Source organism: Tenrec ecaudatus, chromosome 14 (genome assembly GCF_050624435.1).
Source record: "Tenrec ecaudatus isolate mTenEca1 chromosome 14, mTenEca1.hap1, whole genome shotgun sequence".
Taxonomy (NCBI): domain Eukaryota; kingdom Metazoa; phylum Chordata; class Mammalia; order Afrosoricida; family Tenrecidae; genus Tenrec; species Tenrec ecaudatus.
Window position 1 is genome coordinate 27111945 of NC_134543.1, and position 26602 is coordinate 27138546.

Genomic DNA, 26602 nt, shown 5'->3' on the forward strand with positions numbered 1-26602 from the left:
CCGTTCTAACTCGCCGGACGGTAGGTTCCGCCTGTTCTAGTGTTCCTTTAAGTCCCTTCCCCAAAGAAGCCTCCAATCTGACTCCTCACGGGAGGGTCCCACACCCGAAAGGACACAAAGGACGCGTCTCACGGTTTCTCTGGCCCTGAACCGGCCCTGCCGAGCCCCATGGGAGTTGTAGTCCTTTTGAGTGGCCGGCGAGCTAACCGCGGAAGGCCGGGCCGCTGACGACCTAGGCACGGCGCTAAGGATTTTGGGGGTTGTAGTCAAGAAGCTCCACGGCCCTTCCCAGTAGAGCCCGATGGCAGAGGCGGAAGAAACGACAACTTCCAGCATGCCCTGCGGCCCTTTTCTTACCGGCCTGCCGCCTTCCCTCCTGCGTCCCTTCTCTACACTGCAAAGCTGAGTAGAAAGGCCGGGCCAGCGGCGGCAGAGGCTGGCGCGGCCTCCGAGGGAGTCCTCGGTGAGGCAGAGGTGAGGGTGTCCAAGCCCCTTGGGCCGCCTGTCTAGCTGCTTCCAGCCGCTCCGCGTCCCGATCCTCTACCCCCTCTTCTCCTAGGCGTCCCTAGCCTAGACTCCCTGACCAGCTCTCTTTTTTCGGGTCGGGGCGACGCCCGAGGTGTCCGCCCGGTGCCGGGGCTGCGGCGGAGCCCCGATGTTTGGTCCTGAGCATTGTACTTACGCGGTGGAACAGTGGCTCTCCGCGGGATCTATCAGGCTCTGGCGACCGTGTTAGACCGCTTTCCTGGACGGTGGAGAGACGCCCGCATTTAACCCATGTTCCCCGGTCTTCGTCCACCAGCCCTACCTGTGTAGGCTTGGCGGGGAAGGTGATCACCGAATCAGAATTGAACTTGCCATTTGGTAAGATCAGGGGTGTCCAGAGGCAGGGAGCATCTTGGGCGTGGTTTGTTTTTTTAATCCCCTGTCGTCTTCCTTTGTGGGCTGTGTGCAGTTTCGACCATCCGACCTTGTGGCTCCTCATTAAGAGGACACGTCTCTGAAGTATATTAAATCATGTTGAAGCACCTTCCTCAGTCACTACCTAGCAACTTTGTAAGTTCAGTTGTGGGTGGGCGAACCCTTTTGCAATTCCGAGAACCGGTGGGACAGTGGGCTGAGCTGCTAACCACAAGGTCAGCTCTTCAACCCACCAGACACTTTGTTGGAAACAGGGGAGACTATTCTTGGAAAGATTTAAAGTGTTGGAAACCCAAAAGGACCTCCACGAGTCAAGTTTGATTAGACAGAATCTAACTAGAGCCTTTCCAAGGGTGTGATCTTTGAGATCAAATCTCTACTTCCCCTGCCTTTTGGTTAACAGAGCTCAGAACTCCTGCACCACCAGAATTCCTTCGATAGCTTCTCCAAACTAAACTCATTGCTGTTGAGTCCATTTTTGACCCATTGGACCGAGTAGGGCAGAGTAGAACTGCCACATCTGTTTCCAACGCTATAGATCGTTCCAGGAACAACAGAAAGCCTCGTCTTTCTCCTCCGGCAGAGCAGCTTGGAGGTGCAAACTTGCTGACTTTGCTGTTAGCAGCTCAAAACGCAATGCAGTGTGCCACTGGGGCGCCTTTTCATAACTTCCGGGACCTTTAAATCATCCTCTCTTTACTTGCCCAGTAAATTTAAGGTTCTCATTGGTGCTAGAAGTACAACTTGGTATTGAGGAGTAGCCATAGCCGTTGCAAGATTGAGACGCTTTCCAGCTTGTTGGGGGGACTATGGGGTGTTTGTAGAGATTTACTATGTTGAGTGAATGCGGTAGTTTGAAGGACTAGGCAAGACAGAGAAAAGGTCTAGGAACCAGAGAGCCTGGATTGTAGTTTGTAGTAAGAGGAATGAACAAAGTGACTTTAATACTCAGTCCTTTAGACTTATTTACCTCAGTGTAAAGGACATGAGATCCTACAGGTGTTTATTCGAGGGTGTTCTGAACATCTGCTGGGTGTTTTGAAAATTGCCACACGTAACCCGATAGAGACATACCCTGTACTCTTTGTTGATGTTTGTCACGTTCAATCTTGGAAATTGTATATTAAATTATTATTACCATCAGAATTGTTTAGAAATATCTTTTTTTTACTAGAAATATCATTTCTAGCTTTTTCCAAGGTGCCGTGATGATTCAATAGCAGTCGAGTAAACCGCGAGCTTTCATCTTGTGGCCGGTATTATTTTAGGGAAGCCGGCCCGGTGGCGCTGTGGGACAATAATGGCTTGAGTAACTGCAAGCTTGGCGGTTCAAAACCATAAACTGCTCTGAAGGAGAAAGGCGGGCTCTCTGCTCCTGCAAAGATTTACCCTCTTGGAAACGTCATTTAGAGTCGGTGTGGGTCAGCATTGACGCGATGGCAGTGGGTCCTGTTTCAGGAGCCCCCCCCTCCCCCCAAGTGGTGCACGCAATATTAAGTGCATTGCAATTAGCTGAAAGATGGGCCATTCAAACCCACCCAGAAGCATCTCAGAAGAAAGGGCTGGCAACCTACGTCCAAGAGATCCCTACCCCTGAAAATCCTGTGTGGAGCAAATGGTACCTGATGTTTTACGTGTGCCAATTTGTGTAATCCCTCCAGGGCCCTGGGAGGTAGGTTTCAGATGGGGAACCTGAAACAGTAAGTTGTCGGTGAGGTGTCCCGTATGAAAAGAAACTAGCACTCAGTATTCATTCTCCAATAGGCGCTTGGTTGGGAGAGTCCTGATAGCGTGGTGGCTTGTGTTTTGGGCCGCTCCCTGCAAGGTCAGCAGTTTGAAAGCACCAGCCCCTCTGTCAGCTAATGATGAGGATTTCAACTCCCATTATGGTATACAGCCTCAGAACCCCCCAGGGGCAGTTCTGCACTGTCCTATAGGCCTGCTCAGAGTCAGAATTCATCCTTTGTGGCTTGGTGAAGGCCTTTGTTGGGCTTTATTTTCATATTACTCTGGGACATCATACTGGTGAAATAGAAGGTCGGGTAAAGTGAGGAAGATGCTCAGTGAGATGACCTGGCACAGTGGCTTGAGTGTAGCAACATTTGAGGGGCTGGTACAGGACCAGGTGGTGTCATGTTACACATAGGGTCACTATTCGTCAGAATCAACTTTAGGGCCTAACAACAAAATTCCATGTTTACTGCAGCCCTGGGATTTAGGATATCATTTTCTCCAAGAGTTAGAAGTAAACTACCGTATATACTCATGTATACGCCGAGTTTTCCAGCACACGTTTTAGGCAGTTCTTGTGGTAGCATTAGGTGCCTCAGCTGATAATCGGGTAGGCTTATACTCGAGTATATACGGTATGTACCTAGTTTGCTCAGAGTTGGAGAAACCAAGACTTTATAGTGGAAGACTGTCCGATTTGTACAGGTAAGAGGTACCATTCTATCCTCTCCCTAATGTTACTTATTTTGTTGTGAGTCCCTGGAGTGAAATTCATTTAAAAAATGAATTTTAAACCACCTTCTGGGCTCAGTAACAATCAGCTAGTAATGTCTGCTGTAGGAAGGGATCAGACGAGAAGTTATCTCTATATGTTTGCTTCCTGGGGTCCCCTGGGAGAACGCTGGTGGTGTAGTGGGTTTTGTGTGGGTCTGTGAACCACAAGGTCAGCAGCTTGAAACCACCAGTCATTCTGAGGGAGAAAAGTGAGACTTTCGACTCCTGTAAGAACTTCCAGCCCCAGAAATCCTCAGGGGCACTTCTGCTCTGCTCTATCGGGTCGCTAGGAGTCGGAATCGGCTCGGTGGCAGGAGCTGCTTGTGTGAATCCCCCGAGTTGGAAGTGAAGCGCGTCGTTGAAGCAGGACACAGTGGAGAGTCAGGGCCTTGAGAAGCTGCGACAGGGTGTCCATGATGAGTGTCTCTCGAGCTTCCTCCAAGAAAGGGTTATTAAATGAAAGGAAAAGCAACTTGAGCCATTAAAACGTGAACTCCGCGGCCTTTGGAGTTATTTTTGGTGCTATGGAATTTTGGGTACCTCATTCTTGGCATAAGTCATTATTTGTACTCTTAATTCAGTTGGCATTGATGATTTACTTTATAATTCTAGGCCAAAGCATTATTTCAGGGCAAAGTCTAATGTTAAAGTAGTTATCAGAAGGATTTGTGGTCTTGGATTAATTCCACATCTATCTGTCTATCCATCTATCTATCTATATATTTTTTCTTCCCTTGTCGATACCATTACTTGAGGAGCCCTGGTGGCAGAGTGGTTATGCACTGGATGCTAACCACAAGGTCAGCAGTTTGAAACTACCAGTCGCTCGGGAGAAAGATGAGGTTTCCTCCTGTGAAGTGAGACAATCCCAGAAACCCACGGGCTGTTCTCATCTCCGACAGGCGGCTCTGCGTCGAACAGAATTGATGGCCATGAAAAGGAAAGAGAACCTTACCTCGCGTCCCAAATTTTGACCAAAAGTTGTTAGTCAATTGATCACGAACCGAAGACTTAAAGGTACCAACAGGCTAATTAAACTTAACATATCTGCGTGTGTATTTACTGTGTCACGTTTTAATAATTGACACAGCAAGACAGGTGCATTCTGCTTCTGAAACTGTCTCTGCTTTCACTCGTTCCGGCCCCAAAGTGTACACCAGAGCAGACTTTGGTCCGTATGATTCGCTGCAGTATCCCCCGAGCCTAGATCAGTGCATCCGTGCTTCGATTGGTCTCTGTGCACTCAGCAACGTTTGCAGTAGATTTCTTTTTCTTAACATCTGCCTGCCTTGAGCTATGAGCTTCACACACAGCTTTGCACACCATCACTCGGGCTCTGTCGTGGTCTCCTGCAGGATCGGAGCCATCACTTGTCTGAGAGAGTGCGTGGGCCAAAGGAGGAACGAACGTGCTTTTGGATAATTCAAGGATCCGAAAGACACATGGGTCCTTCAGGGACACAGTCATCTGATTTTGGACAGCAGCCCCACAGCTTGCTCTCTCCGAGTCTCTTACACTCCCCTGATCTCCGACCGTGGTTGGCTGTGATGGAACCGGCCGTGACGCTCCTTCGGGGAGCTGAACTTGGGACAGACTTCTCTGTCTTCCTCCCATCCAGATGAGTAGGACCAAGGGCGATGAGGAAGAGTACTGGAACAGCTCCAAGTTCAAGGCTTTCACCTTTGATGATGAAGACGATGAGCTCTCACAGGTAGGTCTGCTGCAGGGCCCACCTCCCTCCACAGTGTCATGTCAATCAACATCCTTCCCCCTTGTAGCCGAGAGAACTGGCTTTTGCCCATGTTGCCATTCAGCTTGGAAAGGTTTGGATCAGATGCTAGAAGAAAGTTCATGGAACATGAACCCTGCGGTCGGGTGGTGGTTGGGAGGGGGGGGGGAAACCGAAGGTTTGCAAACACTAAGTTTTCCCTTAAGTTGCCTTTATAAGCAGATTCATTGTCTTATCTTTTAGTGTTTTTCTTTTTTTCCACAAGGACCCCAAGCCTGTTATTCCTGGGTTATAATTTATTGCTGTTTAAAGATAAAGTAGATTGGATATTTTCTCTCTGCTTTATTGGGTCATGTTTTACAAATGAGACAGATTCTATTTTGAGGGGCCCATAACTCAGCAGGTTTTACCCACAAACCCATGCCTGGGATATGATGAGAGACTCAGAAGCGGCTTTGCTTTCTCCCAACTCTCCTGCCACTGCCTTGTTTTCTTGGCAAATCTCTAGGCAGCTTGGCTTCAGTTGCCAACTGGGAGAAGGTCGGCCATGTTCAGGTCCTGGTTCCGCCGCCTTCTGGGTTGCCTGGCTGCCCTGCCACGTTTCCCCCTGCAGCTGAAAGAGTCCAAGCGCGCGGTGAACAGCCTCCGAGACTTCGTGGATGACGATGACGACGCTGACCTGGATAGGGTGAACTGGAGCGGGGAGCCCGTGGGCAGTGAGTACAGGGACCCCCAGAGGCAGTAGAGCTCTTGTCACCATGGGAGCGGGGAGGAATGCGTGGACATCCGTGCTTGGGGAAAATAGCGCAGGACTTGCCCACAGCTGGTGCCTGGCTGCTGGTTTCAGACTTGTCTAGGGTGCCGCTTAAAGCTCCAGGTCCCTTGGCTTCTCTTCCTGAGAGTCTGATACAGATTCTGGGCAGCTCCAGTTTTAGTAAGCACCTCAAGCAATTTGATAGGTCGTCCCACTGGGAAACAGTGGCTGGAAGTACAGCTGTTGGGCAGAACTGACTGATGTCGCCCACACATTCCACCACCTCGCTTTTGTAGACCACCTAACACCTTGAAAGTCCACTGGAGTCCCAAGAAAACAAATTTTAAATTAGGAAATAGTCCCTTTGATTTAAAAATCAAAGAATTATCGAAAGCATAACGTAAGTTTTCCTCTCACAGATCTGTGAATCGACCCAGTCCTCAGCCCCTGCCCTCCAAAAGCCCCCAGCCAGCTCGTTCTTAGCAGCCCTCTGTGGGACAGAACGGGACTCCGCCCATCCTGACCATTGCTCTGCTGCTGGGAGCCCTGTGGCAGATGCTCATCCGTCTTGCTGAGAGTCTTCTTCTTTATCACTGCCCTGTGACATTCCCAAACAGGAGGTCCTTCCCAGGGACTGTCTCTCGCGACAACATGTCCCAAATGCATGGGAGAAAGTCTCTCCATCCTTGCTTCTTAAGGGCCACTCTGCTGTCCTCCTTCCAAGACTTGATTGCTCTTCGGCAGCCTATGATGCTTTCAGTATTCTTCGTCCGCGCCGTAACTCGGATGCGTGCATTCTCCTGTAGTCTTCCTTATTCGGCGCTCGCCTTTCTCAGGCATACAAGGCCATTGAAAACACCATCGCTCAGGTCAGGTACACCTCAGCCCTCAGAGCAACATCCTGCCTTTCCAAATAGCAGATTTTCCCAGTGAAATACACCGTATGATCGCTTGTCTGCTGCTTTTAATTTATAATTCTCTTCTAAAAAATTAGAAGGATGTCACTAAATTGTACATGTTAAAAATATTCAAATGTTTTACTTAATACAATAAGATGTATATCTTTTTACCCTTTAAGATATACTACACTTTAAACATTTTCATTTTATTTTATTATTAATAAATAATTTTTATGTAATTGAATATTATGTCTTTATCATGCTTTTATCACCCTTATTAAATAAAACATCACAATTCTTATTCAATACATTAAGATGTATACATGCATCGCCCTTTTTAACAAAGCTAGGTTGAAAATCTTTTTGTATGTTTCAGAACCATATGAATTCCCTTTTCTTTGAGCCATGTACTCATGTCCGTTGCCCATCTTTCTGTTCATGAGTCAATTTAACTCTGTCCTTCCTGCCCCAATTTTTGGAGACCTTGGCCAAAGGACGAAGAACTCTGGTGAGAAACTTGTAGAGGTGTTGGAACGTTGGATGACCCGGGTTTATTTTGGATGTGACTTGCTGACTTACTCCCGACTCCGTCTCAGGTATCTCGTGGACTATCAAAGAGAATGCTGGTAACAGCGGGCCAACCCAAGAGGGCCGAGAACTGAAGAACCGAAACAGCTTCTCCTATGGACAGCTGCCCAAGCCGACTTCGTCCTACTCCCTGAGCAGCTTTTTCAAAGGTAAAGAGTATTGTTCAAAGGACCGGGGAGCTCTGCTTTTCTTTTCGTCGGGAAGAAAGGATGTTACGGCCAGATAAAGAATTACCATGGAGCTGAAAGACCAGGGTTAGGAGTCGAGGCAGTGGAAGAAAAGTCTAAGGAGTAAGACTTGGCCTCTTGACGATACTAGGCCAAGTTGACACGGGCCCTGCCTGTGACAGCTACCAAAGAGATCTGCCCAGTCCTAAACCTTCTCTGCCTTTTATTGACTGTTTGGTGTTGTTAGGACAGCTCACATTTCTGAAGCTGAACGAAAGTATTTTTAAGCCCCAAGTTCCCGTATCGCATAGCGCTAGTTCAATGTGTGTGTCCTTAATCGAGTCTGCGCTGCTCACACTGACCTGAGCTGTTGATCTCTCCCCCGTGTCTTCTTTCCCCATAGGGAGAACTAGACTTGGAAGTTTCCAGTCCCTTTCTGATGGTAGGCGCTGGACCCTCTCCTCTTGATGGCTGTGGGAGCGTTCCTGAGCTGGGTTACAGAATGGGGACTGTGGGACAGAGGGCAGTAGTATTCTGCTGCTGTGTGAAGAGGGAGATGGTTCTGACCCGGAGAGGGTGGATGTGAGACTCACTCCTAGAGATTCTGACTATGGGGAGAAATTGAGTTTGCTTTGAGCCAGGAAGATACTAGAGAGCCCAGCCATTTCTGTAACCCTGGATGTTGGGGAAGGAAGCTGTGAATGGATGACAAGAAGCAGGACTCTTGGTGCCCTTCCGAACCAGGTGCCTGTTTGTGTTCTGTTTTGTTTGCTGCTATTGTTTTGTTATTGTTTTAGCTCTGTCGGACACACCTGCCAGAAGCTATGCTCCAGAGCTGGGGAGGCCCAAGGGGGAGTACAGGGTGAGTTATGTCTTATTAGAATGCTCTCTTACCCATTGTAGAGTGCTTTGACAGGTGTGATCTCTTTGGGGTAGGTAGAGGAGGTATTGTTTTGGGATTTTTTGTTCTTTTTAAAATCATTTTATTGGGGGCTCGTACAACTCTTTATCATAATCCATCCAGCCATTGTGTCAAGCACATTTGTGGCCATCATCATTCTCAAAACATTTACTTTTCTACTTGAGCCCTTGTTATCAGCTCCTCATTCTTTCCCTCTCCACTCCCCCCACAAACCCTTGATAATTTATAAATTATTATTATTTTGTTATGTCTTACACTGTCCAACATCTCCCTTCACTCGCTTTTCTGTCGTCCGTCCTCCAGGGAGGAGGTTATATGTAGATCCTTGCGATCGGTTCCCCCTTTCTATTCTATTTTCCCCTTCCCCTCCTGGTATCACTACTCTCATTATTGGTCCTGAGGGGCTTATCTATCTTGGATTGCCTGTGTTTTCTGTTCCTATCTGTATCAGTGTACAGATTTGTAAGGTAGAATTGGGGTCATGATAGTGGGGGTGGGGATGAGAAGCATTAAAGAACTAGAGGAGAGTTGTATGTTTCATCGTTGCTACCCTGCACCCTGACCGGCTCGTCTCCGAGGGGGTAGTGTTTGACTTCGCCTGTGATAGCGTGGTGGTTTCCTGATGGCCTGCTCACCGCACAGCCAGCAGCGGCTCTACCACAGTACAGAGCCACGGTCTCAGAGACCCACGGGGCAGTTCTACCCTGCCCTGTAAGGTCACTCGGAGTCCGCATCCACTGCTGGCCTCGCCCACTTTTCTCACCCATGACACTGCCTATTCAGGCCTGCGGTGGAACTTGGTGGGCATCATGATCTCGAAGCTTGGGGAAGCTGATTTTAAAGTGTGTGTGTGTGTGTGTGTGTGTGTGTGTGTGTGTGTGTGTGTGTGTGAAAGAGAGAGAAACTATTTGCTAAGAAAACAAAGGTCATTCATCGGAGTCCCAAAATGTGACCCTAATTGTATGTAGGGATTGAAATCACTGGGCGTCAAGTTCCTGGCCGTGTGCTTCCTGCCCCCGTTCTCCTTCCTCCACCAACTCAGAACAAGACCACCTCTGGTCTTCATTTGCTCCCTCATCCGACCCTTCCACAAACGATTTCCTCCTTCGAGACTCAGACTATGAGTCTGAGGCGAGGAGCCAGTGCGCTGATACGGGATTCATCTCTTGCGATTATTCCAGGATTACAGCAATGACTGGAGCCTCTGTGACACAGTGCGACGCCTCCGGAAAGGGAAGGTGAGGCATGGAATTCTTCTAGGGTTTGGGAATTTAGGGAACTTGTTTCCACAGGGAGGCTTTCTGGACCTCTCTAATAGTTAACGCGATGCTTTTCAGGAGCCACGGGAGCCCACGAGTGCCCCATCACCTGGGTTTCGTGTGCTTTACGGTAGCAGCAAAGAGCATGGCTGAGAGGGGTGGGCGCACTGAAGAGGGTGGGGTCTCACGCTGAGGTCTGGGATCCCTTACAGGTGGATCTTTACAGGTGGTGTGAGGTAGGGTCAATGTTAATTTCCCCACTAGATTTCCAAGTGCTTGTAGAGACGGACGTCTCCCCACCGACAAGAGTGCCTTCGTCCAAGTTCAGTTAACTCTATCGGTGTAGTTCTACTTACGGACTTTTTCTTCGATTTCATCAACTTACTTATCTAGCGGTGTGCTGCCAAACCACGCTGACCCGACTCTCTCAGCTTTGTAACTATCCTGCAATCAGGTAACGAAGCCCTTTAACCCTGCTCTTAGCGTCCCGAAGCGTCTGGACTTCTCTGGATCCTTTGCATTTTCTTGTCAGAGTCGATATCAGCTTGTCAGTGTCTACAGAAAAACAGCTAGCATTTTGGTAACGATTGCGTAGGCTCTGTAGACCAATTTGGGAGAAGAGACATCAGCGTAATTAATGGATTAAAGTGGCCATACACCTAAACATGAGCAAGTGGAGAAGCGATGAAACATCAATTACAGAGGGTCGTTCTGAGTCAGAAGGGACTCGGTGGCCCCCAGCCACAACCTCCCGCAGTGCAGGCGACAGCAAGAGCTCCCTGCAGACCAGCACAAAGGTGGGCAGACGATTTGAGCAGGCGCGTCACAGGAGACGACGGACAGGTGGCTGCAGGCGCTAGACATGATGTTCAACATCCTGCGCTCTTTTTAAATTGTGCGTTCACACCATGAGACATCGCCCTACGGCGCTAGGCTGGCAACACTGAAAGAGTCTGAGACGTACCAAGTGTTGGGAGGAGCTGCAAGTCTCAGACCCAGCTGAGGGGCACGTAAAACAGTAAAGCCACTTTGGAAAGTAGTCTGGAGAGTTCTTGACCAGTTAAGCATCTGCACACAATCCAGACATCACGCCACAAAGTATTTCCAATCCAAGAAAAAGGAACACATGTTGACACAAACACTTCGACACAAACATTCCCAGCAGCTTGATTCAGAAGTGTCCCTCCGCAGGGAAGCAAGTGCAACCACAGGTAAGTGAATTTAAAAGGGTGGCATGTACCCCCAGTGGAAACTGATCCGGCGCAATCGGAACAGACTGCCGAGACGGGCCGCAACACGGGCTCATCCCAGAAGCATGACGCTGAGGAAGGAAGCCAGACACAAAGGAAAACATGGCGTGACTCCCTTTTTATGAAATTCTAGAAGAGGGGAAGAGGTAGGAGCTGAAATCAGGCCAGCGAGTGGTTGCCAGGGCTGGAGGTGGCAGAAGGCCCTGAGTTCAGAGTGCAAAAGGAGACTGCTGGGCCGCCCGGAACGTTCCTGATTGTGTGGGGCTTACATGGGTACATGCTCCTCAAAACCAATTGTACACTTGAGCAAGAGCTGATTTTATTGCATTTAAACTTTACTAGCCCTAAACCAGATTTTTAAAAAATAGAACCAGTGTTTTCTCCAGTTGTTGCCTTTGGCAATACTTCAAGATAGTAACAGATTCTAGGGCGGGGATTGGCAAACCACGACTATCAGTAGGTACATGTGACTCTGAAGTAAAATTGCCAAATTTTGAGGGATATTGTTTAGATAATGGTGACTTCATTTATTTAAAAAAATGTTTATGGCTCTCAAATAATTTTTAAATGGTTGCCAGGGACAGGATTGACTCTTCGATCTCAGAAGTGGGCCGACCCCAGTTCAGGGCATCAGGCGGAGCCCTGGTGACATAGTGGGTCACGCCCTGGGCCACTGGAGGAAGCGAGATGAGGCATTGCAGCCCTTGTGGGTTGACAGGACCCCAGAGTCAGGGCCACCCTGCCCTGTAGGGTCCCTGTGAATCTGCGTGGGCTCGGGCAGGAGTGAGGGCCAAGTCGAGCTGAGACGGTGAGACGAGCCCGGGGTGTAGCAGTACAGAAGCCATCCTCATTTCTCCTCACTGGTGCCCGTCTTCAGGAAACGGTCTTCTTCCTTACGCGGGCTTTCTCTCCGTGCTCTGCCAGGTCTGCTCTCTGGAGAGATTCCGCTCCTTGCAGGACAAGTTACAGCTCCTGGAAGAAGCGGTGAGCGTGCACGATGGAAACGTCATCACCGCGGTGAGTTACTCGCGGGGGATGGTTCCCGTTTTCACTCGTTGCAGAAAACCCAACCAAACAAGACATGAATGGCTTCAATCACGTGGTAAGTCAAGATCCGGACACTTTCTTCTGGAGGCAGAGGATTCTCAGCAGTGCATGTGTCTGGGCCAAAGTGGTAGAGTGCCCATTGTATGTGGAAAGCTTGGCTGTAACCAGGAAGCAGCAGCCAGCTCCTAGGTCTGGTGAGAGATGCTCAGAGGAAGGGGCAACGCCAGAGCTGTCTCTCCCGCCGGCCTCAGTCAGCATGGCCCGGGGGGCAGGTCCCCAACGACAGCTCACTGCCAGGTCTCCATCACACACCTGGCAGTTGTCTGGGCCTGTAGAGAGTCCTACTGCGCTGCGGCCCTCCTTTTTAGACACCGGGTCCTCTGGGCAGGGCTGTGTGATGAACGAGTGGAGATCGTATTTCACGGTGTCACCTTTCCCTCTAGGTGCTCATCTTCCTGAAGAGGACACTGAGCAAAGGTGGGCATCTGTGAGGGCAGCTGTAGTCACGCACGAAGGGAGAGGACAGTGTGGCTTCCAGAGCCGGCTGGGCTGGCCTGAGACCTCAGCCCCCACATTCCGTCTCAGGGCAGCAGCTCATCCTCTAGGGCAGCTAGCTCTGGTGACCCCACAGACGGCTCTCTTGGTTTGGGGAAGTCAGAGTCCATGCCAAGAGCCTCCTGCTAGGGTTGGCAAAGATTGGCAAGCTGACTCTGTGACCCATGGTGGATCCAGGGAGGCTGGCAGCATAGAATGGGTACCAATGCCAAGCCGCACCTTGGTTAGCTTCTGTCCGGCCTGGGGGATGATGGGACGACTGCGTGAGTGGGAGGCTCAGTGCCGCACTTGAGTAACTGACGGGGTGCACCCCCACCTAACTCCTCCTTGCCCCTCCCCCACCAGAGATCCTCTTCCGAGAGCTGGAGGTGCGCCAGGTCGCCCTGAGGCATCTCATTCACTTCCTCAAGGAAATCGGGGATCAGAAGCTGCTCTTGGAGCTCTTCAGGTGAGAACCGGCCCTGCGGCCTGTGAGTGGCCTAGGGGAAGGGGCGTCGAAAGGAGAAGGGGCTGGCCTTTCTCTGGAAAAGCCCCAACGCCAAGCTATTAGAATGGCATGGGGGAACTAACAATGCACACTAGCTGTGACAAGGTGACAGCCTGGCAAGGGGCTGCAGAACAAGACCCTGGAAGCAGACACCTGAGTGAAGGCCTGGTCCCATGCCCAGTTCAGGGAGTGGACCCGGCAACGACCTCACCTCTTCAAGCTTATGAACAATGAAAGGTGCCACCCCTAGCCCCAGGGTGCTTATGAAGACCCAGTGAGCGTCTGTCAAGCTCTTGACTTAATGCCTGGAGCAGGGGTCCTCAGACTTTTAAAACAGGGGCCAGTTCACTGTCCCTCAGACCGTTGGAGGGCCGGCCTATAGTTTAAAAAAGAACTATGAACAAATTCCCATGCACACTGGACAAATCAGCTGCTAAGCAGGACAGGCAGCGGCAACAAGAACACCCAGCGGGCCGGATAAATGTCCTCGGCGGGCCGCACGTGGCCCGCGGGCCGCAGTTTGAGGACCCATGGCCTAGAGTGTGGTATTTATTAATCAACAGCAAGCGTTTTCTCATCAAAAGACTTAGATGTTAACGTGTGTCTCCATCGGTCCTGTGATGCCAGGGAGGCGTGCCTGCAGAGGGAGTGCAGAGGGAGAAGATGTACGTGTTCAGGCAGAAGACCTACGGAAAGCCTTGTAGGAGCCGTTAGGGTTTGAGTTGGGTCCGTGAGCCTGTGAAGGGTTCGGACAGGTCGAAAGGTCCAAGCTGGGTGTTGGCATCTGCTGCCAAGATATGGTGGCTCTCCTGTCCCTGGACACGAGAACTCTGTAGACTCATCATTCTTCTGAGCCACCAGGATGGCCCCGCGGGACGGGTGGAAGGGTGACTCCAGCACAGAGATGCTGCTTGGGAAAGCAGGTCACCTGGTGAGGGTCAGGGTTAGGTCCACGTGGCTATCCAGGATCTGCCAAGGGGGTCGTGTTGTCTTTGCTTCTCCCCCCTGTCCTCCTTCCTTCCCAGCGAGCAAGCCTGTGTCAAGCATCACGGCTACGCGGAAGCAGCGCTCTGAACAGGGCGGCCTGCTTAGGTGAGGCTGAACCAGAAGACAGCAGTCCCTGTGCTCCAGGGCGCTCTGCTCAATGGGGACACAAACACAGGGCGCTCTGGGCTCAGGAAGTCGGCACCAACTTAGAGGCTGCCCTGTGCTGTTAAAGAGGCCTGGGGCCGGAGTAGGTTTTGTGGGGGTTGTTCGGGTTCCTAGTTACCAGTGCCCTGCAGTGTCTTGTCCTTGCTTTTCGCTCAGGGAGACCATGATAGCTGACCCACCCTGTCTGTTCGGTGGGTCTGCAGTGATGGGAGGTTTGAGAAGAGAGGGCCCTCCTGGCTCGCGGAGGGAAGTGAGTGCACTGTGATTGTGCTAGAGCAGCCGCCCTAGAGTGAGCTTCCACGGCCATCTGTAGATAGGTGAAAACGGCCTCTTCCCTCTGCTTCTTCGCAGGTTCCTCGATAGGACAGAAGAGCTGGCGGTAAGTGTGACCTTTGTTTCCGGTGGGGATGCCCAGCCTCCAACATCCCAGACCGAACACGAACCTTGCCCCTGTTGTTATGTGCCGAAGGAAGGGGTCTGGGAAGCTCACAGTTTAGTACAGTGCTAAAGGCAGCTGGTGTAGTGATTACCCATTGGGCCGCTAGCCACAGGTCAGCAGTTCAAACCCACCAGCTGCTCTGGGAGAAAGACTTGACTTTCTCTTCTGGTAAAGAGTTACCGTCTTGGAAACCCCAGGGGCTGTTCTGCTCTGTCCTGTAGGTCCACACTATGACTTAGACTGGCCTCGATGGCGGAGAGTTTGGTTCAGTTCTGGGCGGTACACGCGATTGGGTGCTCGACGACAATGCAGAGGTTGGCTATGGGAGCCCACCGAGACGTCGTGCCTTGCCTGACAGGCCGGGGACCCAGCTCGACTCTGCTCACCTGGGGCCACCAGGAGGCGTAGTCAATGACAACTAGCACCTTATTTCTGTTCACATGCTCTCTCCTTTGGACAAGCAAGGACGTTGTCAGCATTCTCGTCTTCAGAAGCATTGCCCATGTGCTCGTTTGTTAGGCTTTTTCCGCCCCTTTCTGAACATGAATGCATACTGTACTGACCCGGTTAGTTTGTTTGTTAGTGTCTAAGCTGTTTCCTCACAGCATCCCTCTCGGGCAGGGTAGAACCCCGCTTAGTCATGATGGCTAATGGCTGCCAGATGAGACAGCGCGGTTTCAGATGAACTTACTCAGATTTTGAATCATTCCTCACGCCCCATTCTCCCTCCCGCCCTCCTCACACACGTGTACACCCAGCAGGAGTCTCTAAAAACGGAGACTGAGATTTCCACTTAATGTGCTACTCCCCCTGCTAGGGAGGCAAAGTAGCACAGAGTCTGTCTCTGCTTGTGTAGCTGTCCCACTATCGAGAGCACCTGACCATTCAGGACCCCGACAGGCGCAAGGAATTCCTCAAGACCTGCATTGGGTAAGTGCGCGGGGAGGGCTGCAGTATCAGGGCCGTTGTGCGGGCGGAATGGAGAGACTGAAGGGGGGGGGGTGCGGCTGGATGGTTGCAGGGAAAGGCGAAGAAGAATGAACGACAAAGCATCATTAAAGCCGGTTCACTCCATGTCCTTAAACGCTCATCCCCAAACCGCATTTTTATCTTTGCATTTTTATGAAGCCAACTTATATATCTGTATTTTGGAAAGAGTATCTTATTCCCTCACCACCACCACCCCTCCCGATTTTCGGTAGTAAAATTATACAGCGTTGGCAGCACTTTATGGACCGTGTGTATGTTTTTTGATGTGCATGGGCCTTGAACTCTCAAAATCCAGGAATCACTGGTCTAGTGCAAGCTTTGATCCAGGGGATGAATCCCTGGGAAAGCTAGCTCTGTGGATTATTCTCCCAGTCCTAGGGAGCAACTCTTTTTCCTATTCACCAGCCTTCACTATTTGGAAAATGTCCCTTTTTTTTGTTTTGTTTTAAATGTTTTATTAGGGGCTCATACAACTCTTATCACAGTTCATACATATACATACATCAGTTGTATAAAGCACATCCATACATTCCCTGCCCCAATCACTCTCAAAGCATTTGCTCTCCACTTAAGCCCTTTGCATCAGGTCCTCTTTTTTTTTCCCCTCCCTCCCTGCTCCCCCCTCCCTCATGTGCCCTTTGTAAAATGTCCCTTTTACGGAGCTGAAGCTTGCTTCCATAGAGCTTTCCACCAGCCCGCTGGATTGACGCAAAAGAAGCCCCGTTTCCCTTCTACACAGCAGTAGTTCGAGTCCATCCCATGGTCTTTGCTTCTCCAAGTTCAGTGTTCCCCGTTCCTGCACCGTTTCCTCATGTGACTTGACTCCCAGACTCCATATGTGTCTGTGTCGCCGAAATCCTTACTTCTCAGGCTACCAGGCCCTGGGGTCTGCCCTGCGGCCTCTGGTAAACAAAGAGAATGTTAGCAATAGCAAAGGACTAGACTCTCGGTTTGCTCCCTTGAGCTCTTCTCAAAGCTGCCTGCGGCGTATACGCGACTTTCAGAATTCTCCCCGAGGAGGGGGACACGGGGCTACGGCCGCATTTTCTAAAGACTGCCTCTGTGAACTGAAGCTTAACATCTGACTTCTGTCCGGGGCTTACCATTGACTTACCCTGTGGCTTATAAGGAAGTTGCTATTTGTGCCTCCACTAAAGTTGTGTTGACGGTGGGACCCTTGACAGCTGTGTACGCTCTGAGGTCTTTGCTGATCTGCACGTGTGCCTTTACCGCCATGCTATGTGATTTCATTTGCTCCTATTGCTCTGCAGTAGAGAGGGGCTCAGAAATTGGAGGAGCCTTTAAGGAGAGACCCTTTGTAGCTGTGCGATGCACCACAGATCTTCCCTGGGATGGGCGGGGATGATGGCCTGATGATGGGCAGTTGGGCAGTCTCTCAGTAGCCACATGACTCTTTCACCCGACATCCCAGCTCCCCCAGTGAGGGGACCCCCGCCCATCCTGTCTCAGCAGAATCACTAATGACTTCATGTATCTTACCAGCCTTCAGGATACCTCCTGAAGGACAAAATTCCAAGCCAAAGGTGTACATTAACTCCTGCCCCGGTTCTCTGCCTTGCAGCGATGCTGCAGAGGTGAATTGAGAGCGGGTTTGTGAAGCCCAGGCTTCTGAGGCGGGCAGTGGCGATTTGGTTTCATTGGGTGTGTTTCCTCTTTGAAGAGACAAAGCGGCACTAACCCTCTGACCCTCTCCCAGTTTTCCATTTTCAGCAGAAGATACTGCACACATACAGGACCACTACACCCTTCTGGAGCGTCAGATCATCATTGAGGTGAGAATCCTCATTTCTGCGGGTTTGCACTGCCAGTGCTCAGGCCATGCGGCACCGAGGAGGCCTCTGTGCGGCCCGAGTCTGTCGTTTCTGTGACGGTCTGTCGTTTCTGTGACCGAGCGTCTCTGAGAGTCTTTCAGTCTCGCCTTTTCCATGACCCAAAGCAAAACCAAGACAAGCGCACTCACAGCGACTGAGTTCCTGAGACTGAGTGTCTACAGCAGCAGAGGCCTTCCCCTGCTGCTCTGCCGGCATCAGTGGGTAACCCACTGTGCCACCAGGGCCCACTTCTCAGGGATGGCTCCCTCCCCTCCATATCCTTGCTTTGAACTGAGCAGTACTCCTCTTCGTCCCAGATCTCCGATGCCATCGCTACTTGGCCATTCTTCATCCAGTTTGGGTCCAACATCCTTTAATGGACATTAAACTCTCTTAGGCTATCCTAGTAGGACTCCTGGTGGCTTAGTGGTTAAGTGCCCGGCTTTGAACCAAAAGGTGGTCAGTTCAAACCCACCAGCCACTCTGAAGAAGGCATTGCAGTACGAATCTGTAAAGATTACAGCAGAGGTTCTCCACCTTCCTCATGCCGTGACCCTTTCAGACAGTGCCTCATGTGGTGTTGACCCGCCCCCCCACCCATAACATTATTTTCCTTGCTTCGTCATCACTGTCATTTTGCTACTGTTACAAATCGTCATCTGATAGGCAGGGCATATTTTCATGGTTACAAAATTGAACATCTTTAAAGCATAGTGATTAATCACAAAAACAATATGTAATGACATATTGTGAACTATTTATTTCTAATGACAAATCAGTGAAATGTTGTCTTGAGGCATGGAGTAGCATGGGTAACAGTCTTCACTCCGGGTACCCTTATGTGGGCATATCTGCATGTGGGCGGACCACCTGGAGACGGATAGAGGAGCGGTGGCTCGGTTCCTAAGACCATCAGAAAGATGTGTTTTCTGATGGTCTTAGGTGACCCCTGTGAAAGGGTCGTTCAACCCTCCAAAGGGGTCGCGACCCACAGGTTGAGAACCGCTGGATTGCAGCCTTAGAAATCCTTTCAGAAGTTCCATTCTGTCCCGTAGGGTTGCTCTGAGTCAGAAGCCGCTTGATGACAATGAGTGTTTGGGGCTCATCTAAGCAACTTTTGTTTCTTTTCCCTTGTTTTGGCCTCATTCTTTGGGAAAGAAAGGAAACTGCTAAAATAGAAAGGTTTTCCCTCTGCCTGTGTTCCATAGACATCGTTCTTTTTCTTGGGCCTGGCTCATCCCAACACAGGCAAATGACCGCCACCTAGAATCGGCCGGACAGACGGAGATCTTCCGGAAGCACCCCCGCAAAGCTTCCATCCTCAACATGCCACTAGTGACGACGCTCTTCTATGCCTGCTTCTACCACTACTCGGAGGCCGAGGTGCGGGCAGGCTGGGCAAGCCAGAGCCCAGGGCTGCTGCTCACGCCGTGCTTTGTGGCACTCTTGGCGACGAGTGTGCATTCTTAGCCATCTCCCGGAAAGCTTTCTGGCCCTCAGCAGGGCTGGCTGGGGCGGGTGGCTAGGTTTGTAAAGGCGTGTGTGTCTCCCTGTATGTTGGCATGCTACCAGAGTAGGTTCTGGTGACCAAGGGGACACCCTTTCAGATGGGTTGGCCCAGGATAGAGAAAGAGCAAGAACGATGTCTGAAAGGGGGAGCAGCAGGCCACCAGGTAGCTGTGGTTAAGTGGGATTTTGTTTTGACATTTGGGGGGGGGATTAAAAAGTTTGGATTTGATGCTCAACAGTGAACACGTTGTCTTTATTTGACTCAGCAGAGAGTCGGGGAGAGCGCCTTTTGGCCAGGTTGTGGTACCGTCTGGCTAGGCCCGGTCAAGGTTCTTCTCTAAATTAATGGCTGGATTCAAGTGGGTTTTGTGTGAAATGTAACAAATCTGGAGCTTGGAAAAGAATGCTAATGTTCTTCTCTCCGTTTCTATCCTAGGGGACATTCAGTAGTCCCATCAACCTCAAGAAGACATTCAAGGTGGGTCACGGTTCTTTGTAGCCCTGCACCACCAGTCCTTCGCTGTGCAGGGATAAAGACAGGAAGGATTGAGCCTGTGGGGAAGGAGAGAAGGCTCACTGAATGGCCTGCGCACTTGGAACCTGAGCGGCTCTGGGCCACCTTAGAAGCGTATTATTTTAAGGGGCAGAATCAATGTCAGGCAGGGTGTTTGTCCATCTTTTCCAGAATTCTCAAGCACCCATCGCCCCAACTCATTTCTGTTTCCCACCCGACTTCTCCTGATGTCTGCTTTCTAGATCCCAGACAAGCAGTATGTGCTGACAGCCCTGGCTGCTCGTGCCAAGCTCCGCGCCTGGCATGATGTCGATGCCCTCTTTACCACAAAGGTGGGTGCCCTGACCCAGCTTCCTGCTGCTCATGCCAGGGGAGAGCAAAAGACCTGGCATGCCCTCCTTTTATCTCGGGGCCTCATGGGATATCAAGTTCCAGTTCACCAGTTTACATTTCCCCCAGCTGTTCAGACTGGCAGCAAAGATGAAAGGCTCATTAATACACTCCTCAGTGAGCCCTGGAGGCACAGCTGATTAAGCGCGAGGCTGCTGACGGAAAGGTCCGTGGTTCGACTCCCACCAGTGGTTTTGCTAGAGAAAAGACCTGGTCCTGGGAAGAGTCCTGCCCAGGAGTCCTGCAGGGCAGCTCCCCTGCCAGACAGAGATTCACGCCACAGCACCTGACAACTGTGGATGGCCTCACTGCTCCACCAGGTTGTCAGCATGTTGAGCATCTTTGCCTTCTCTGACACACACACACCACACACACACACATACACACCTACACCTTTTGTCCACTTTGAATCCGGGTGTCTTTTTTCCTCTTTCATATGAGTTGCTAAGTTAGTCACCAGAATGGCTAAAGCCTGGGTAAAGCTTGTCGAACGGGGAGACAAGTCCTTTCGTTGCCCACCGGCTCCCTTCTCACATCTGTTGCCCACACGAAGGCTGTGAAACGTTAGGCAGGTGCCGTTCCAGCCCTCTCCCCATGCATGCGCAAGTAGCAGCCCCTGCGCACCGTGACACAGAGCACAGGGTTTCTACGCAGTGCAGCGCATTCGAGAAAACAAGCCAACTGCTTATTCCTTTAGCAGGCTTTCCCTACATTCCCGCATAGAGCTAAGAGCCGACCGCCTCCTTGGCTTGTTGCCGCTCTTCCAAGCCTTTGACGTCTCGGAAAAACTCATCTCTCCCTCCTTCACCCCCTGCCCTCACCACAGCATCTCTGGTCTGACTGGGAAGCCTGCTGATGACGGTGGGTGAGCATGGCGACTGCGTCTCACCACGCTGCCGCCACCGTGTTCCTTTTTCAGAACTGGCTGGGCTACACCAAGAAACGAGCCCCCATCGGCTTCCATCGGGTGGTGGAGATTCTGCACAAGAACAATGCCCCTGTCCAGGTAACGGCCGCCAAAGAGACTTGGAGAGAGAATGCTCTAGAGGCCCCTGCCTTGTAGCTTCTATCAGCCAGTGGTGGGGACCGGGCCTGCTCTGGTCTTTACCTGGTGGTCAGTAACCTAAGGGTAGAACAGAGAGGGAGAGCCGTTCTGCCCTGTCCGGCACAAGCCATCCCAAAGCGCCCTCTCCAGAGAGCCTCTGCTGGACGTAGCTGGCCTATGCCGAGGGCCGAGGGACAGCACACGCTGGTAACGGCACTCGCCGAGCGGCCGGAGGCGCTCTGGGAACAGCACTGGTTCAGATCCAGAGCAAAGCTGCTTAAACTGTGGCCATCGCGGAAAATTGGGCAACGGTAACAGGTGAATCCAAGGTATTTCTGTCAGCGCTTATCTCTGTTGCAATCTCCTCAGGCCCGAAGGGGTCGCGAGGGGACAAAGCTTAAGAAGCCCTTTTCTAGAGGGTCCCCGTTGTCGGCGTGGGGTTCAGACACGAGGAATGTGTGCGCTGCTGCTGTCACTCCGAGCAGTTCCCCTCTCACCCTTTTAAGAAAGAGTCATTGTATCGTGGTAAAATAGATGGAACAAAAAGTTGGTCACTGATAATTTTTCAGCGCTCCCGCAGTCACGTTGTTCTGCCATGTGTTCAAGTTGTGTTGTCCCAGGGATTAGAGCATCATTTTGCTTTACAGCTGAATACTGGATTGTTCATCTGTTGGTGGACACTGGGCTGCTTTCTCCCTGGTGGCCGTTAGCACGCTGCTGCAGACCACACTCATGGACAAGCATCGGAATGCCCGTGCTCAGGGCTCTTGGGTCTTGAGGTTGGACTTGCTGGGTTGTTTGGTGGTTCATATGTTTAATCTTTCGAAGGACCACTAACGGTTTTTACCACTTCACATTCCCACCAATGATATACCTGGCTTCCGGTTTCTCCACATTCTTGCCAGCATGTGTGTGTCAATCTGGGTAGACTAGAGAAACAAATCCATAGACACTCATTTGTATATAAGAGTTTTATATAAAGGGTAATTGTACATTGAGAAAGCATCCCAGTCCAGTCCAAGCTCATAAGTCCAATATTAGCACATGTCCAATACCAGTCTATAAAGTCCTCTTCAGATTCAAGAAACACATGCAATGATGCCGAATGCAGGACAGTCACAGACCAGTGGGTAGAAAGTTTTGGATCCAGTGGTGGTAGAAGCATCTCAGTGCTGTCAGGGTCTCCACGTGGCTCCCCCAGTTCCCAGGGCACGGGGTCTATCGGCGTAGTGCCATGTGTGTCTTGTCAGTAGAGCATCTCAGGGAGTGAGCCGAGAGAGAGGTGTCTTCCACGTCCAAGGAGGAAATCAGATTTCCCAGAATTCTCAGGAGAAAGCCACACCCACCGAGAGACTTCATTGGTATGACCTGACTGAGAGCAGACCCCACTGGTAATCCTCTCCAGTCCCAAGTTGACACTGGGTTGTGCAACTACCACCATGCGCTATTTTCTGTCTTGTGATCATAGCCACCTTGGCGGCGTGAAGTGTGTCTCACTGTGGTTTCTCTAAGGGCCACAGACATCTGACGATTGGCTATTTGTGTATTTTCTCGGAGGAACTGTTCAAGAGCTTTGCCTGCTTTTTGATTACATCTTGACCTGTGCAAATTGTGGTTGATGAAGGGAATTATAGATGTTGGCTACTGGCCCCTTTTGCCTCCTTCAGGAAGTTTTAGAATTCTGTGTTTTATGGGGTAGAACATCATTAAGTGGGACTACCTCTTCCCGCAGATACTACAAGAGTATGTCAATTTGGTGGAAGATGTGGACGTGAAATTGAACTTGGCTACTAAGTTCAAGTGCCATGATGTCGTCATTGATGTAAGTCTCCAGGAAATGAGGCCCTGAGAAGGACCCTCACCAGGGAGTGGGGGCGACTGTATCCAGGAGGCCCTGAGATGGACCCTCACTGGAGAATAGGGGTGACTGTCCCAGGAGACCCTCAGTAGAGAGTAGAGGATTGCCAAATCCTCTGTCCTCCATCCTGACTTAGCGGACCAAGCAGCCATGTGAGTGGGATCACACTATTTGTTCTTGAACGGCAAGAGTTGTCTTGGAGACCAGTACTCCCAGATTGTCCATAGCGGATTCTCCCAGCTTGTTTAAATATGCCACGCTAACAATTTGTAGAGCTGATTGAGCAAAATCAGGTCAGCTGACTTGGCTTCACCATGGAGCTCTGTGGGTATTGACCCCCTGGGGGCCCTCGGCCTCTCCAGACCCCTGGGTACAGAGTAGTGGGGACAGAAAGACAAGGCCCCTTGTAGAGCAGGTCCACTAGCTGGGATTTGATACGGTGTGTTGTGGTGTGCAGACCTGCCGGGACCTGAAGGACCGCCAGCAGTTGATGGCCTACCGGGGTAAGGTGGACAAGGGCTCTGCAGAGGAGGAGAAGATTGACGCCATTCTCAGCAGCCCGGTGAGCTGCCCCGCGTTGCCCCCCAGCTCACAGGACAGTTCAGCTCGGCCCGGCTGAGCCTCTGAGTGTCAACTCTTCTGTGACCCAAGGGCGAAAGCCCTGCTGAGACCCGCAGAACTGCCTCCTGAGATGTGGGGTGGGACTAGGGTGATCTGGGGCCGCTGGCTGAGCAGTGCCTGCATTGCCCGGGTCCTGGTGAGCTCCCGGAAGCATAAAAGCAAATGTCACAGATTCGAACGGACCCCACCGCAGTCATCTCTGAATAGATGTGACCTACCTGCTGGGTGGGAGGGTGCGATCTCCAGGGAGCTCAGCTGGCTCAGCCCTCCTTGCTCCAAAGATCCAAGCTTGGGTGACTGGAGGGAAGTCACCTACCCAGGGATCATGTAAAGCTGGGACAGCTTCGGCCTGTGGAGGGCAGAGCCCAGGGGTGGGGATGCCCCAAATCAGGCTTATAAAATGCAAAATTGGTTTTGAATACATCCTTGAATAAGTGACACCACACAAACCCTATTGAAAACGCTTTCTCAGCCCCCTTCCCTTCCCTTCCCTGGCCTGGCTAGGAGCCTGCTTCCCCATAATGCACAACTGACTCTCTCCTGTGCGCTCTCTCTGCAGCAAATCCGGTGGAAGAACTGAGCTCGCTCACTCCCTGAAACTGACCAGCCTCGTGTCTTCCTTTCCCACCCGTGAGAGAAGAGCGCTCCTCCCTGGGGCGGCGGTCACAGCCTCTCCCAGCACAAGCCGTGCCCGGTGCTCTGGGACCGAAGCCAGACAACTTTAGGCTGACCTTTCTATCAAGGGTCAAGATCACAAGCTGTGACTGCTCCTGAGAAAGACTCTGCACCTGGTGCTCGCGTGGAGGTGGCTGTGGGTTCCGGATGGGCCCACGGTCTCTATCTCAGGCTGAGAAAAGAGGCCTTCGGCCCGCGGGAGCTCACAGGCTGGGTGGCCTCTTCTTCTCAGCTCCTGATGACCCTGGACATGACCTGGACATAGGCAGCCCTGCTCTAAGTGCAGGCAGAAGAGACGCACGTGTCTGCATCACAGTGCCACAGAATGGTGCTAGCGCTGCCCGGGACTGATGCACATGGTCCCCTGACCTGTCAGGGGAGAGATGGCCCGGCATCGTCCTACTTTGGCCAGTGCCCCTCCGTTGTCAAAGCCACTGTGTTCCCTTTGACCAAAAGCACATGGTTCCTTTCGCACCTACACACTGGGGCACTGAGATGACCTTGAGTGGGTGTCAAGACCATGCCTTTTCCTGTTCTTCTCCCTCCCCAGCCTCACATCTGTCTGGGGCATGACTGGGGCAGGACTGGAGGACAAAGCCAGGCACTTCTAGAAGTTTCCCGGGGCCTTACTGACCCTGGGGTATTAGGATAAGAGGTCGTCTGTTCCCTGGTCTTTGAGAAGACCATCCTGTCATGTTCATGTTTTGCTCTGTGCTGATACTCGCCTCCTTCCCGCCCACTGAGCCGGGTTTCCCTGACTTGCCCCGACTCCTAATAAAGCTGTTTGCTTCGGGGTGCTGCCTCTGGCCTTCTGCATGTTTTATGCAGACTGGAGATCACGACTCGTCGCGCCCATGTCTGCACTCAGCAGCCTGTCCCCCGGTCAGGTTAGAGTGATAGTGTTTGTGGGGGAGCAGGGCCGTGTGGCTGAGTGAGCGGGCAGAGCAGCAGACCAGAGACCCTGCTTCCTTTCCCAGCCCTTCACTGGCCAGCTGAGTGGCCCCAAGGAGCCCCTGTACATCTCTGCACCTGCCTCAGCCTGTACCAGGGAGGCATGGTGATTGCTAAACTTTCAAAGTTGTCTGGTCCTAGGGCTGGTGCAGTGGGTGTAGTGATAGGAAACAGGGAGATGCTCCCTCTTGTAAAGGTACCCAGCATGCTTTAAGGCAGAGTGGTTTTCAGCAAGAGGTGATGTTGCCGCTGCAGCCCCCCCCCGCCCAAGAGCCATTTGGTCACCTTGAGAGACTCTTGTGGTTATCACAACTTGGTGACGTTTCTTGGCATTTAGCGGGTAGAAGCTATGGATCCTGCCAAATGTCTGGAGTGCACAGGGCAGCCCCCCAACAAAGAATTAGCCAGGCCCACATGTCATAGTGCTGAGGTTGAGCACCCCCCACCCGCTTTAAGGGGATTCACTCCATCTTGCTCCTGTGCCATCCCAGGAACCCCTGACTCGGCTCCTCCCCCGATCCTCCCCCTTGCTTTTGGAGAAACTACAGATCGTTTCAAGTGCTCAGCTGTGTTTAGTTATTAACACCTCTGAGCTAAGGATGGTATGAGTGTATTTGGACTCTTTCAGAGAGCGGAACCTCTAGGTATATAAGCAGACCTACTTCTCGCCTCAGGAGCCCCAGTGGTAAAAGCTTCTGGAGGGGGTTCAGTTTGAACCCAGCAGCTGCTCCCCAAGAAATGAAGTGGCAGAGAAAGATGTCTGCTTCCAGAAAGATTTCAGACTTAGAAACCCTACAAGGGCAGGCCTGTCCTGACCCATGGGGTCACTGTGGTGAGATGACAGAGAGACCGCTCTTATCTTACAGATCCAATGGCTTTGAGAGGGTATGATCTGCCATGAGAAAACATACAGATAAGAGATACTGCAGTTGGAGCATGTGGGCCCCTGTAGTGTAGACACAACTATTAGAGGCAGGCTGCAGCACGTGACAGGTTTTACAGAAAGGGCACTTCATGATGTGAAGGTCCATAAAGAAGCAGTAACACGTCAGCCAAGCTTACTCACAGCCAGGAGGGAGGACGAGGCTGGGAACATGAAGGAACTGATAAGTTTGCAGACTGCTGCCTTCTGCAGCTTTAGTCGGGGAACAGGAGGCAAGTGTCCTTTTATCTCAGGCGGAGAGACAGGCCAACCATTCATCAGCTCCCGTGGCTGAACCATCAGCAGTCTCCCACGGCCGTGAACCGTGGAAGCTGGTGGTCCTGTCCCGGTTTGCTTAAGGAGCCAACCCCACCTCCCCCCGCTGTGAGTCAGAATTGGCGGATGGGTTGGTGAGCTGTGTTTATATCTAGTGGACATGTGGGATTTGTTACAGAGAGGTGGGCTTGCTTCAGCTTGAGAGTTGAACAGTCTCGGCCTCCTGTCTGATGGTGGAGCTTGAAGTCTGGAAGCGTGGGTGGATGTAAAGTTGTGGAGCAGGGACCCACTGGGACCCCTGAGGAGGCCCTGGAGCCTTTTGCTTTTCACTGCATCTAGCTGGCA

The 26602-nt window shown here is 51.5% G+C and overlaps 1 protein-coding gene across 8 annotated transcripts; it reads left to right on the forward strand.

Moving 5' to 3' along the window:
• Positions 1 to 24897, forward strand: VIPAS39 (VPS33B interacting protein, apical-basolateral polarity regulator, spe-39 homolog). Of its 8 annotated transcripts, XM_075531978.1 has the most exons (23): positions 485 to 864; positions 956 to 1056; positions 4329 to 4443; positions 5045 to 5137; positions 5664 to 5871; positions 7290 to 7316; positions 7405 to 7545; positions 7967 to 8005; positions 8361 to 8425; positions 9667 to 9723; positions 11919 to 12011; positions 12485 to 12518; positions 12942 to 13044; positions 14587 to 14614; positions 15531 to 15604; positions 17382 to 17457; positions 18745 to 18879; positions 19442 to 19483; positions 19762 to 19851; positions 20829 to 20915; positions 22687 to 22776; positions 23270 to 23374; positions 23993 to 24897. In XM_075531978.1, the coding sequence occupies exons 4-23, from the start codon at positions 5045 to 5047 to the stop codon at positions 24011 to 24013; spliced, it is 1608 nt and encodes a 535-aa protein (XP_075388093.1). In that variant the 5' UTR covers positions 485 to 864; positions 956 to 1056; positions 4329 to 4443; the 3' UTR covers positions 24014 to 24897. The 8 variants fall into 8 exon arrangements, with proteins under 8 accessions (XP_075388094.1, XP_075388096.1, XP_075388091.1 ...); XM_075531979.1 differs by lacking the exons at positions 485 to 864; positions 956 to 1056 and adding an exon at positions 1 to 20; XM_075531976.1 differs by lacking the exons at positions 485 to 864; positions 956 to 1056 and adding an exon at positions 46 to 474.
• The last annotated feature ends 1705 nt before the right edge of the window (positions 24898 to 26602 follow it).